At 37.2% G+C, this 15,033-nt stretch overlaps 1 protein-coding gene across 2 annotated transcripts in view; it reads left to right on the top strand.

The window, feature by feature from the left end:
- The window catches only part of ugp2b (UDP-glucose pyrophosphorylase 2b), a 40,138-nt gene that overhangs the window by 2,913 nt on the left and 22,192 nt on the right, over positions 1 to 15,033 (top strand). For both annotated transcript variants that reach the window (XM_026191018.1, XM_026191017.1), the window contains exons 2-3: positions 1,407 to 1,534; positions 3,424 to 3,531. In XM_026191018.1, the coding sequence (XP_026046803.1) occupies positions 1,436 to 1,534; positions 3,424 to 3,531 (207 nt within the window). In that variant the 5' untranslated portion in view covers positions 1,407 to 1,435. The remainder of the gene's footprint in view (positions 1 to 1,406; positions 1,535 to 3,423; positions 3,532 to 15,033) is intronic.

Here is a 15,033-nt window from a genome sequence, read left to right as displayed (position 1 = left end):
AAAGCTATATTTTCCTTTTCTGAATTACAGTGATCTGCTGTAACTTTAGATGTAATTACCTAGCTGTCATTTTTTTTTCCTGTGATGCAAGGAAGTTACATTAAAACTCTGCTTGAGACTCTCAAATACCTCTCACAGTCCAAGGTTTAGTTTTTTAGTATTGTTTACTTATCTATGGAACAGATTGCTAGACACAAGCTAACATAATCACGAGGGTGTCGCTGCTTGGAATAACGGGTGCTACAGTGACTCTTTAAGTATACCTCAACCCTTTTACGTCAAGTCTAACTAGAAGCATGACAGCCCTCCTCTTAAATGTCATTGCTTTTATCATACGGCGCAGATGGCTGTTGACTCAAAGACTGTGCCCATGCTACAATAATGGTACAAGAGCCTGTGTTTACTTCTTTGTACATCAGTCACTCAGGTGTTTCCATTGAGATCAGGGCTGCTGTTGATTAAACTGAGGATAAAATCGTTTGGTCTAAAATGACTGCAAGTAAAAAACAAAGCAAAAAAAAAAAAACAGCATTTCAGTCTGGTTGTATTCATTGACGATTCAAGGAACACAAGGTGTCCATGTGCTATAGAGGTTCTTGGTGCGAAACAAGCCCAATTCATCACCCCCTGTGCTTCGCAGTTGGTATGAGGTGTTTATATGGAGGCAAGTTGAGCATTTTAGCAAAAGTGGGGCTGTGCATTATGTCCAGACGTTTCCACTTTGGCATCATCCTCTGAAAGGACATCATTCCAGAAGTCTTGTGATTTGTTCAGATGTAACTTTACAAACCTGAGTTTATGTGCAAGTATGTTAAAAGCTAAAAGTTAAAAGTGCTTTAACGCTTCAGACTATTTTTTTCTTTTACTGTTGGATCTGTATGATGTCAGAGAGACATGGGCTTCTCAAGCACCCATTGGTGGTCTGTGGGTGCTATGCAGTGCTTGCATGCTTACATCTTCATACTGTAGCTACTACCAAAAAGGAAGCCGTCTGGCTACATGTAGAAATTCTGTCCATTAAACACTATAAACAGAATCAGGGGCGAAGGGCATTCAACCTCTTGATTTGATTGGCCAGTTACGCTTTAGATGGACTTATCTTTTCTGCACATTAAGGTGGGGTTTTTAACTGGCTACAAAAGAGGTAAGAACTGAAATAATATATTCAGCCTTTTTTTTTTTTTTTAAGTGGGTTAAAGTTTTTGAGCCAGGAAAAACCTTACAGGAATTTATGTTTCTATGTTGCGTAATCAGACATAATTTTATCACACACAAAAATAAACAACGAATAAAATCAGCAAAAAATCGAGAAATGTTTCACTCTGAGGATTGAGCATATGATACGAATCAAACACGTTAAAACTGTCTCCCGTCTCACTCCGTATCTCACCGTCTTTCGTGTTTAGGTCTGAGTAAAGGTGTGGCTAACGGAGGGATGGCTCAGTTCCAGGAAACGATGCGGCAGCAACTGGAGAGCTCCATGCACGATGAGCTGGAGAAGCTGCTGGACACCACCACAGGGGCTGAGCGAGAGGTACACAAACTGTCTGCTTTGCTGTCTTTCTCCCTCCCTCTCTGACCATCTGGTTGTGATTCAGAGGGTGGTGGGGTCACAATGCTGGGAAAACACAAAAAGTGACACATACTGGAGCACACTGCCAAAAAGGGTTCCACCTACATATCTCATAACATTTTAGCAGCCAAACTTCTTAAGCAACATTCGCCCATTTTTGTCTGGTTTTATTCAGACATGATACGTCAGCAGAGGGGTGCAGGCCCTAAGAGACTAGGCAGATTTTCTCATTAGCCCTAAATGAACCTGAGTGAGCTCTTTTCAGCCCACAGCACCAACGTAAGACTAAAATCCAAATTAAAATGGCAACATTAACACTCTACAGACTCGTCTTTCCTCTGTGAGATTTCTTTGGCTTTAAACTAGCATAAAGCTTGGGACAAAACTGGAAATAAATAGTGCAGTGTTTAGCAGTAAACTCTTTCAGGCATTAACCAAACCTTGTTTAACTGCAAGCAATCAGGGAATAAAACACTCAGAGTAAAGAGGTGAGAAGTCTGTCACATGCAGGTGTGAGCAGTAATTCCCACACACTTTCAAATATATTAACAGGAATCGCTTTTGTACTTGCTGTAACTTATACGTGTAAAACGCCATGTGCACGCATACACACAATGGGTTACTCATTGAACTTTGAAGGTCTCCAGTGTAATTGGATACCAGTGTGAAAGTCGAGACAGTGACGGCCACCTAAACTGTTATTTGCTCCACATTGGGTGTTTGACTTTTTTTCATCACCCATAAATGGGACTTTTCCTTTTCTTTTTCTTTTTTTTTTTTAATTAAAAGATGAAAAAGCACAAAGCTACATGGCATGTGACAAAGTCTGGACTGTACAAATCCAAATATTTTGTGTAAAAGCAAACGAAAATTTCAATTTAATTTCAATAAATCCAACCAGCTATGTGTGGCTGACATGAAGTAATTATACTGTAGATTTCACTTTTTAAAATAAGATATACTTTATTATTATTCCCACTGGCTGGTGAAGTTTAGAATGTATGAATACATCATTCTTGTATTTGATGTCCAGATGCTGTTTCATCTGTTTGTGTGCACATCTGTTAAAGTCGTGTATAAAAGGGTTTCTGAAGAGAAGTTCAAAACAAATTTCATATAGTCACAGTGGACCAGACAAATTGTATCAAACCTTCAAGTAAAACAATTAATGTGTATTCGGGACAAAAAAGGGTGTTTAAATATTTTTCGGGACCTTGGCTATTTTGTTTGTCTGTGTTAAAAATATAATAACTATATGTTTAAAACAAATACAGATTAAGGCTTCAAATGTGGAAATATAAAAAGGTCCTTTGCTGCAGTTTTGCACTATACTGTTGAACTTAAAGAATATGCTAAATCACCCACAGGAAAGAAATAAACAGTTTTTAAATGAAGTTCACACCCATAAATTTGCATAGAACAATAATGATCCTTTTTATATGAGAGGTATGGGGCCTTTGAAGCACACTGCTCAATGTGTGTAACAATCCATGAAACTGAGACTGAAATTGCAATACAGATGTCTACAATATTGTATCGCGAATCCTCAAACTCATCTTTTAAATTTAAAGCTTTCCAGTATGAATTTGATGAATGGAAGTTTTTAAATTCAAGACACCAGCCCCACTTAAATAAACCGTAAAATGCCTGTAAAATTAAGTATAGTGGTTTTAGTCAAACCATTTTTCCAAGGCGTGCAGCTTCTCTTCTGCCCTCAAGGCGATAATACTCTGAAATAACTGAGGCCATTTCAGAAGTGATTTTCAACATTTTCATGTCTTTCTAGAGACCACTTCATATTGACTTTGCAAACCTCAGCCTTAGTTTAAGATAACATCTTTGTTTTTCAGGTATCCAAGAAAGACTTTGAGGGCTTCAAGAATCTCTTCCATAGATTTCTGCAGGTGAAGGGACCATCAGTGGAGTGGATCAAGATACAGCGACCTCCAGAAGACTCTGTAAGCCTTCTTTTTTTGTTTTTAGCGGTTAATTGTATGTTTGTCTGTGTTGACTCTGGATTTGTCTTTGTTTAAAATATTAAAGCATCTATTTTCCTTGCAGAAGGGGGCATTCGACCCCATAGCAATGGTAGATATGTCATATATTAAAAAAGTAGCTGATATTGAATACAGAATAAAATAACTTCTAATCGGTGGGTTGTCGGATTCGATTTGATTTTACCCTTACCACTGAAAGTACAAGTGAAATGATGAAATATGATTTTGGTGATGCATTCACCAGTTGTGAGATTAAGTGATACCAAAAGATTGCAGTGATAAGTTCTTCTTTTCAACTTGTGAAAGCATCACTCATTTCAATCCCAGATATTCGTCATTCACTGTGATTGTGGGGAAAAAAACAGTTAGACAGTTGGTGTTTTGCAAGTTTTAATACCAGCGCGTTGGTGTCGTTAAACCTAGCGAGGAACCTGCATTTATATTTCTGCACAGCGGCGTTTTCCTAACAACACCTAACGCAGTCGGTAATAAAGTTAGTTTTAGTGCTTCAAGAATCTGTCTGCACTGTGCAAGTCTGATGTGTGACTAACATTACTCAGCAGCTTCAGAGCTGTTGGATGAGCTTGCTTTGGAGCTCTTTATAACAATGGCAAGAATAGACGATTGTATTAGTTTGTTTGCCTAAAAATGCTCCGCTTAGAAAATTACTTTTACACTCTGGACAAACTATAAATTCAGCTTGCCTCAGGATTTACAATGACCTAAGGAGTTCCTGCACCAATGAAAACCTTTGTTAGAGTCAACAAAGAGAGAGAAAAAAGATGTGTGGTTGTCATCAGCTATTATTTTCACCTCCACCAAGGAGGTCATGTTTTTGGTAACTTTTGCATGTGTGTCACTCTGTCTTTAAACAGGATGGCTCGAAAGGTTTTGAGTGAATTTTGATAGAACCTTGTAGGGGCGTAGAGTGGAAGCATCTTAACAATCCATTCAAATTTGACTTGCATCCACTAATGTGTTCAAGGTCCACATAATGATTAATTTGCATAAAGTTGACAGTAAACCTTGTGACTTAAAACCTGTGATCCTTACAGATGCGGCGTGTATCGTCAACATGTAGAAAGTTCTATATAAGGATTGGAAATGTCATGTCATGTCACATTTGACCACACGCACACATTCAAGGTCAGATAGATTGGACTCAAGGTCAAAATGATAATAATGTTATTCAGAGCTATTTAAAACTGTTTCTTACTGCCATTGTTTAAACTGACAACATATAGAAGTATAAGGAATGATTTATGGAATATCACATCATTTTACAAACATATTTACTCAACAATGAAATGAACACCACAAACAAAACACAAAATTAATGTATAGAATAATCCAAGTCTGTAAACAGAGTGCATTTTTTTTGGATGATTGAGTGACCAAAATTCAAAGTGGGTGGTTTCAGATTACACGATTACACAGAATAGGTTTCCTTTTCTTGCTAAACTCTGTACGCTTGCAGGCTGCTGCATAGAAAGTGCTTAGGTGTTGTCAGCTAGCACCGGGGAACACTGTGAAATACATGGATCAACCAGTAATGTTGGTTTTTTTTTTTTTTTTGTTTTTTTTTTTTGTGTGTGTGTGTGTGTGTGGTTGGTTGGTTTGTTGTTCCAGATTTGTTGTTCCCCCTCTTGTCTTAAGAAGCGTAGTGACTTTGTGTTCAAAAAACTAACATGGTGGAAACCTGAATCATTTTTCCTTTCACTAACCCTTAATGGGCCTTTATCTCTAGCTAGCTCCAAGTACCACACATTTTCTTAGTGGGGTCTCGTCTTTCTACACTTTAAGGACAGTCTTTGTTCTCTTCTATGTGTCATCCGCAAATGAAGGCAAAGCCTTACTGTTGAAACTGAAAAGTCAGATTTTTCTTCTTTGTAACGGCACTCGGGACCTCCAGCAGTTCATGAGCTGTAGAAAGACTGTTCTTCTCTTGATTCCATGCTTTGACATCTAAATCTGGACCACTGTGCTTGGTAATGATACTTCCAAGATGACTTCACTATTCCAGGTCCAAGTATGACTGACTCGGCACTGGTTACATTGATTCTTGTGATTTTCTTATTGTCCATCATATAGGATGTTGGGGCCTACTTGTGATCGGGTGTTTTTTAGCATCATGATCTAATCCTGCATCCGCTTGATTGTAGTGGTTGTGAGAAAGCAGAGCTATAGCATCCCAGTGTGTGCCAGTGTGGTGTCTACGTCCATGTTTTATACAATCTATAAGTGCACCTCCATAGTTTGCTTGTCTGTTTGTAATCCTTCTTTCTGCAAACGAACACCAGTGCAGTACTCCTGGCTTTACTTTATTCCATTACAGTAAAGCCATTACAGTAAGATCCATTATAATGTAATCTTGGTGACTGTTAACATTTTTAGACACAGGGTTATCTTATTAGAATGATTCTAAAGAAATGGTAATGGACCATTGTAGACTTTACAGGGATAACACCCACATTTCTGAGCTGTTTGTTTGTATCCTGAAGGCCCCCTCGTGGATTGCAGTAGTCAGCCTCTTTGTACGGTCTTCTTAAGCAACTGTGGATAAAACTACAAATTAATAGTGGCCTGCTTGTCTGTGATATAACTGACCACTTACCAGTTTTTACTTTGTGTGACTGTGATTTTAAAAAAAATAGATACCAAGATCATGATAGCAAAGCGAACAATAAATGAAGAAGCAATTCATGCCTTCAATTTCGATTTAGCACAACAAGATTGGAGTTCGGTGTATGAAGAGTCAGATGTGGACAAGGCTTATGATAATTTCCTAGATATTTTTACTATGTGGTACAATAAACATTGTCCTGTAAACGAACACATGACAAAGAAAAAAAAAGATAAAAAGTCCTTGGCTCACAAAAGGAATTCTTAATGCTTGCAAAAAGAAAAACAATCTGTATAAACAGTTCATCAAAGTAAAAACAAAAGAAGTGGAACAAAGATATAAAGCATATAGAAATAAATTGACTGATATTATAAGAACGAGCAAACAACTTTATTATAGAAGAAGATTATATGAAAATAAAAACAATATAAAAGGAACTTGGGATGTGTTAAACAACTTAATTAAACAAGGATCTTCTGGAACATCATATCCTGAATATTTTACTGATGCAAATGGTGAAAATCACAACATGAGTAATATTGTCGATGGGTTCAATAAATTCTTCATAAATGTTGGCCCTGAACTAGCAGCAGACATCCCGTGTCATAAAAATGAAAATATCAGTAATATAAAATCAAATCCCTTTTCACTGTTCCTCTCAGCTACAAATGAGCAAGAAGTAATAAATATCACATTAAAATGTAAAAGTAAGTCTTCAATGGATTATCATGACATAAATATGTCTATAGTTAAACAGGTTATTCTGAATATTGCTAGTCCCTTAACATATATCTGTAATTTATCATTTCAGTCCGGTTGTTTTCCAAAAAAAATGAAAATTGCGAAAGTAATACCACTATATAAAAGTAATGACAAACACAGTTTTACCAATTATAGGCCTATTTCTCTACTGCCTCAATTCTCAAAAATTCTAGAAAAACTTTTTAATTCAAGATTAGAAAAATTCCTTGAAAAACATCAAATAATAAATGTTGGTCAGTATGGTTTCAGAACGCAAAGAACCACTTCAATGGCGATAATTGAGGCAGTAGAAGAAATTACTGATACACTGGATAAAAATAAATATGCAGTTGGTATTTTTGTTGATCTTAAAAAGGCCTTTGACACAATCAATCACTCAATATTATTGGATAAATTGGAAAGATATGGTATTCGAGGGAAAGCTGGTAACTGGTTAAAAAGTTACCTAACGGGTCGGGAACAATATGTTAGCATAGGGCATTACCATTCAGAGAAACTTGGTATTACATGTGGTGTTCCCCAAGGGTCAGTGTTGGGACCAAAACTTTTCAATGTATACATAAATGATATTTTTGATGTTTCTCAAGTACTTAAACTCATACTGTTCGCAGATGACACCAACATATTTTTCAGTAGCGATGATTATACTGATCTTGTAATGACTGTAAACAGGGAGCTAAAATTAATAAAAAAATGGATGGACATAAATAAATTATCATTAAATATAAATAAAACTAAAGCAATGTTTTTTGGTAATTTAAAATATAATGTAGAATTACCAATTATCATTGAAGGTGTACCAATTGATAATGTGAGTGAAAACAAATTTTTGGGAGTCGTAATTGATAACAAAATTTCATGGAAACCCCATGTCAGACACATAAAAACCAAAATTTCCAGAAGCCTCGCAGTTTTGAACAAAGTGAAACCATACCTTGATAAAGATGCACTTCGTACTCTGTACTGTACTCTGGTTCTTCCATATCTTACATATTGTGTGGAAGTGTGGGGAAATACATATAAAAATACAACTAATCCATTAGTCACAGTACAGAAACGAGCACTGCGTATTATTCACAAGGCTGGTTATCTAGATCATACTCACAAATTCTTTCTTCAGGCAAAGTTACTTAAATTCCAGGATCTGGTTAATTACAATACATCCATAATTTTGTATAAAGCTTTTACTAAACTTTTACCGGCAAATTTACAAACTAGATTTGAAATTCGAGAAAAGGTTTATAATGTGAGAGGCTTTGGAGAATTCAAATTACCCAGAACTCGAACAACCAGTAAAGGTTTTTGTGTGTCTGTATGTGGTGTGAAAATCTGGAACAGTCTGAGTTTACAATTGAAACAATGCAAAAATATTCATAGATTTAAATTTCTCTACAAACAGTTGGTCTGGTCACAGTATACTCAATGATGGGTTTTAGTGTGCTCTGTAATGTCTGTTCTCTTACCATTGCTGGTATGGATTCCAAAATAAAAAATAAAAAATAAAGTGTGCGTATGTATGTACATATATGTACATGTGTGTGTAGATATATATGTATGTATATGTATGTGTGTTTGTTACTTGTAGTTATTACTGCCTGTTACCTGTGGTAATGCAATTTATAATTTATATATTCTGTATTCAGTTATGAAGGCTCTAATTGTTGTTTGCGAGCTGCCGTTTAGATGCTTGTATGTGCCCGGGGCTGTTGATGGGTCTGTATGCAATGATGGGCGTAGCTGCGGGAAGTTTGTTTTTTTTGTTGATGAGTGAGTATAGGGGTGGGATTTAATAAGTTTTCTTCGTCCCACTCCTTTTTCAGGCAATTTTTGTTTTTTGTTTTGTGCATTTTATGTTCAATATAGGTATTTGTTGTGCCTGAAAATGAACAAATAAATGAATGAATGAATGAAGTTGGCCAGCTTCTCTTTTCTACCACTCTGTGATCAATGACATGGGTAATTTCTATCTAACTATACCTAGTGCCCTTTATTGAGCACATACGGTTTTAACAGGGGACTTTAAAATACCTGTTCATTTTTGTTAACATTTACACCTCTAACTCTACACTGTCGTCTTAGCAGGAAACCAAACAAACCAACCAACCACACCAGCCAGAGGACGTCATCATGGCGCTAGTGTGCATCAGTCACTTTACATAGTCAAAGTGTGAAACTGTCAGGGTGTCTAGAGTTTGTTTCTCTTTCGCCGAAAAAAAAGCCCACTTTGTAGACCTTCAATGGATGCCTTCAGTGCTCCCCTCCAGTTTCCCCAGTGCTGCATGTTTTTGCGTTAACTTAATAGTGCAAGATTGAAGTTCAGTTTAATCTCAAAAGGGGGATCTTTGAAATTTAAACACTCCATTTTCGTTGAGCTGTTGTTGAGCAGTTAGGAGCAGCACCTGAGTGCAGCCAGTGAGCAAATGGATCTGCAGAATCAGATGAGTCTGAGAGTTGGCTTTCAGTCTGCGTTCTCTTTGAAACTCTGTGGAAGTTAATCTCTCTCTCTCTCTCTCTCTCTCTTGATGGAGTGGAAAGTCTGACTAATAACAGAAATGAAAACACTGCAGTAATGAATTGTTGAGCTGTAAGATGAGATTGCACAAACATGTTAAGGCAACACAGCAGACCTTGTGAAACACACGGGAAGAAAAAAGAAAATTTAAATGATTGATTAATTGGATTAGATGCACATTTACAAAAGCATCAATGTCAGCAGCAACGTGTTCACCTCAATTCGACACATTTGGCCTAGCAGGGTGTTGTGCCAAAAAAGGATTACTGGTATTTGAACTTTGGTAAATGACTTGTTGACCTATAATCTGTCAGAAAAGATTATAGGTCATTTCCAGGTTCTGGCCAAGAGGGCAGGAAAAATTGCAAAACATAGCATAGCAGCTCTATAAATGTGTTTAGGCAAAAAAAGTTCGATTGCTTTATAATTTAGCCATAAGCGTATTTGCACAACTGCTCGTTTCTTTATTCTATAACCTTTTTGTAAGTCCTGTCGTCTACTGTGTATTTACCAAATTAAACAAGGATACTGGAAGTTAACAGTAAATGCAAACATTGGGCATCACTTTTTGGGATAACACTGTCACCAAGCCAGGATATATAGGCGGGAAGGGCATCCGGTATGAAATTTCCCAACTCAAATATGCAGATCCACTGTGACAATCCCTTGGGGAAATAAAGGGAACAGTGAAAAGTACCTTTAGCTGTTAAAATGTCACTAAGGCATAAAAACATAGTTGTGTGCAGGCAAGGGTGCAAAGAGCAATAAATATTCTCAGTAATAGTGGTTATGATGCAGCAATGAGCATCTGAAGAATTGCATGTAAGTATGTGCTTGTCCTATTATGTGTCTTGACTTGTTTTATTTCTTTTTTTACCTTAAGCCATTTACAAAACTAATAATAAACACTAGTTTGTATAGAAATTGAAGGTCTAGTTTAAACTGTAAAAATGGAGAGCCATATGTCTTGAACGTAACCATAGCTAATGATTACACCCTTTACCAGAAAACCACAACATCCGCACTCTGCGTCACACCCTGCTCTCCTACCACATCTTTGTACTCCTCGTACTCGCCAGATTTGGACAGCTAAAATATTTTGTGCAGATTGTTTTCATTTATACCACATCGACACCAGCTTGCTTAAATTAGCTGCCTCACAGCTTAAATACCTAAAGAGACTCATGAAGCGTACATGTGTGCATTCCTAACATTGCAGTCCGTCACAGCTATGAAAGCCATGTGTCAGTTTCTCATAGGGCTTTGTTTGTGAAGTTTGTGGTAAAGTTTGTCAATGTGTTGCTGTTCATTTCTACAGTTATTTCTCATTTCTTGTGTGTGACTGACACACATAATCGTGCAAAGTCACTTGTCCTGTTCCACCAAATTAGTTTGATGAATTTCAGAGCGAGTCACTCAGGTATAACAAAGGAATTAGTTACTGAAGCTTCCCAAGTGTTTCCTTTATAGACTTTCTTGTGCGTCATAGGTTCACACCTGTCACCTGCTTTCTCCTTGTAATTTCTTTGAAATCTGTACTTGTGGACACAAACTATGATCATTTTAAATAATGAGACATTTTCAGTGTGAATAAAACGAATTAGCGTTTGACAAAAAAACCCTGGAAAACTTAGTATTTATAGCTTCCTTCTACTTTCTGTACCACTCTTTTTGAGTGTGCTGTAAGTAGTAACTTATGATTTTTTTTATTTTTTTTATTTTTATTAGTGTTTTGTGAATCATTAACTGCTGTTTTACAGATCAGTCATAAACTGTTATTAAACTAGGAAGGAAGGTTAGGAAATCTTCTCAAAAGTCAACCGTCCTATCATTCCTCTGTTAATTTGAGGGTGGGTTTTAGAGGATTAGTATTATTGGTTATTATTGGATTATTGGTATATTGTTTTTTGTCTTTATAGTTGGATTAACGACCCACAGTAATCTCTTCCTGTTGTTTCCTCTCATTTTGAGGTTACGGAGCACTGCACTCATTTTAAAGAGTGCATAGTTGTACACCCACACATATCTGTGCCATAAGTTATGAAATAATTTACCCAAACTGCATCTCAGAAGTTGCTCACTTCCTGTGTGAACAACTGTTGCACGCCAAAGTAAAAGTATAGTCAAACAGATTCAGTCACATTTGAATCTGATATTATTTTATTGTATTTTTAATGGGTGGGCAGCGTGGTGGTGCAGTGATTAGTGCCGTGTTGATGCTGATTTCTTGAGTATGAAACTATTTGTGGAGTTTGCACGTTCTCTCCAGCTTGCTTCTGCAGTCCAAAGACAAAGATGTCTGATGAATTGGCTGTAGATGTAAAGCTGTGCCTGAATGGCTGTCTGTCTCTTTGTGTTAGCCCAGCATCAGAGCAGCAGCTTGCCCTATGCTCCAGCCTCCAATATGTCCCTGAATTGGATAAGTAGGAGAAGATGTGTGGAGGCGTGGCATTTTTAATGCAAACTATTGCAGATCACTCTGATTATCACCACTTTTTGGTAGCCAAAAAATTAAAAGTATCTTTGACTGGTTGGACAGTTGGAGCACTTATCTTGTGCAGGAATTTTATTATCCATTTATTATTAGCTTATGAACCATATATAAATGGATTAACAAAACCTTGCAAAGGATTTATTAAAACATTGGTTACTACTCATGAGCTCTGTTTAAACTGTGATTTTTCTATAACATTTTTAAAATTCCAGTAGTTTCATCCGTGCTTTCATGTTCATCAGGTGTCACAAAATAAATGGAATAAACAGAACTCTGGAAAGTGTTTTTCGGTACAGTAGCTCAAAGAACACAACCTGATCTTTCTTACTACAAACTCTGTTTCTCACTGTCAGCAGTTACGCCACTCTGCAAGTTTGGCTACTTCTTAAGAAATACTTTTCCCCCCTATAGAAGTAGCTCAGGATAAGCCAGTTTGGTTTGTCTCTGTGTGATATGTTTTTATACATGATAAGTAAATGATGATGTTACTTTAGTTCTTAGCTGCTTTTTCCTTTTTTTTTTTTTTTGTCCTTAACGATCTCAGAAGCTGCAGACACAGAGAGAGAAGATTAAAGATGGAGAGTAGGGCAGGAAAATAGGAATAAGGAGCAAAAGGATGTGGCTTCACAGAAAGATAAGGATTCCATAAAGAAAGACGGAGACAGAGAGATGATAGGGTTTGGGAGAGAAAAGTGATGAGGCAAGAATTGGAAACGGAGAACATAAAATGAAATCAAAGTCGTGACAGTGACAGACTGTAATGAGATTGTGGAGATGATATATGCATACGAGACAGAGAGAAACTGAAATAAGAGGGCACATAGTTAGCTAACGTTTATTAAAAACTACAGCGAAAGGAAGCACTTGACTGCAATACTCAATATATTGCAAGAACATCTATTACATCTATTACACATAAATGTATCTAAGTGTATATCATTATTATTCAGCTTTATTAATGTGGCAGTTTAGTGAATTAAATCTTCTTCTTCAGTGCTGGTTAGCAAACTTCTGTTCACTCCAACCTAGAGGTGTGATTATTAGCGCTTCAGACATGCTGGACTTGCAAAAACATGACAGAGAGACAAGCCATCCAAAAACAAAACAACGCAATTGTGGAAGTTTCTTTTCTTTTCTTTTCTTTTCTTTTCTATTCTCTTTTCTTTTCTTTTCTTTTCTTTTTTCTCTTTTCTTTTCTTTTCTTTTTTCTCTTTTCTTTTCTTTTCTTTTCTCTTTTCTTTTCTTTTCTCTTTTCTTTTTTCTCTTTTCTTTTCTTTTCTTTTTTCTTTTCTCTTTTCTTTTCTTTTTTCTCTTTTCTTTTTTCTTTTTCAAGAATAAACTAAATAGACTGGTTGTCACCTTAATTGTTACCCCTTGAGTCTCTTCCCAGCATGGACATTCACATGTATGAAACATTTTCAGCATTTCTACAAGGTCAAACTAGAGAACTTTGCACCGCGTACCCCCCTTGGGCTGAGCGTTTAAATCTCATCTTCAAGATTATTTGCTGACGGTAATAAAAATGCTGGATAAAAAAGCCAGACTCAGTGCTGTGGGGAGATTTGATGGCACACAGCACTGGAGTTGTAAAAGGTCATATTGTTTTGTGTGCGTGCGGTTTGTAAAAGATGAGATGAGGTTGCGGATTATTTTGTGCATTGTTGTGATCCTGAGGTTTGTTTTCTGTAGAAGATGTTTGTGGCTTGGAACATCTTGAATATCTTTATGCATAAATGGCAGTGGTGAGTTTTAATTTGTATAAAAAAAGAGAAACTTTGAATGATGGGCGAATGGAAAAATACAAATGTTTAAACTACTTGATGGGAAAATGCACAACTCTGACTCAGTAACAGCTGAAAGTAATTTCATGTCCGGGGATGTTTGTATTGTTTTCTTTGAACCTTTTCTAAAAGGAAGACGAGTGATTGTCCCCACAAATATTTCCAGTTGTTGTCTCCTAATATTGTCTCCTAGTGACAGTAGAGTTGCGCTTCCACTGTGCTTAGTAATCTCAGTTTAGTGAGAAAATGTCTTTCTCCTTCGAATCGTGCTAACATGTCGTGAAAACCATAATTTAACTGTGTAACATGACAAATCCTGCTGACACCCTCATAGTTGTAATCGAACAGTGGGCTCGTTGCGGTCGATATAATACTCTGCAGATTTCCTTTAGGTGTTCACCGCTGCCTCTGACAGCAGCTTTTCAGTTAGAGGAAATGGTGAAGAGCAAATTCAGCACATTTCTCAGTCGGTGGTCAGTGAGATGTTCCCTGGTCAACAAATGGGGTTTTAACTTGACTGGCTGTAGCTGGGATCAACACACACGCAGGAGTCAAAAGTAAAAGTAACCCCCATCTGTTTTCTCCAGAAAGGGAAATGAACATCAGCGTGTGGGAGACATTTCCCTCCGGGGGGACAGGGATAGGATGGGGAAATCGGCTGAAAACATTTCTCTCGTTGTAAATAACCTCACGTCAACAGCCTCTCTTCCTTCCCTCCTGGACTTTTTTGATACCCAATACTTGCAGGGATTTCATCTGTCTGCGCTGTTATGCACAATAATCATCTCCATTCCTTTAATGCAAGTCAGTAAACACATTTTACCGCCTCCAGCCATCCATTTGTCCTTTACGATGCCCGTCTCTGTGAAGGACGGAGAGCGGGTAGCAGCTGCATCATTTTTGTGTGTTGTGTTTTGTAACCTCATCCTCTGTGTGTGGCGAGCAAAGGGGATAAACACCAGAGAGACTGTTTCCAGCATGAGGTCTGCTGTTTGTCCACTATCACTGATCAGCTACTCTGTTATTTTAACAGGAAGAGGAGGCAGGATGACATCCGGCCTTATCAGTGCTGACGCATTAATCGCATGATAAAACTGCACAGAACATGACTTAAACACAGACGGGATCAAAATACCATGACATATGGTTAAAATTTAGCTTATTTAGCTTCTTGATTAAAGTTGAGAAGAAATAATGGTGGGAAAAGGGGTGAACTGCAGGTTTACGTGTTCCTAGCTGACACAATATATTTATATCATCATCATCTGTGGGAGACAGCAGTTAGGTAGAT

Source organism: Astatotilapia calliptera, chromosome 13, assembly GCF_900246225.1.
Source record: "Astatotilapia calliptera chromosome 13, fAstCal1.2, whole genome shotgun sequence".
Classification (NCBI taxonomy): Eukaryota; Metazoa; Chordata; class Actinopteri; order Cichliformes; family Cichlidae; genus Astatotilapia; species Astatotilapia calliptera.
This window is presented reverse-complemented; position numbering and strand designations above follow the sequence as displayed.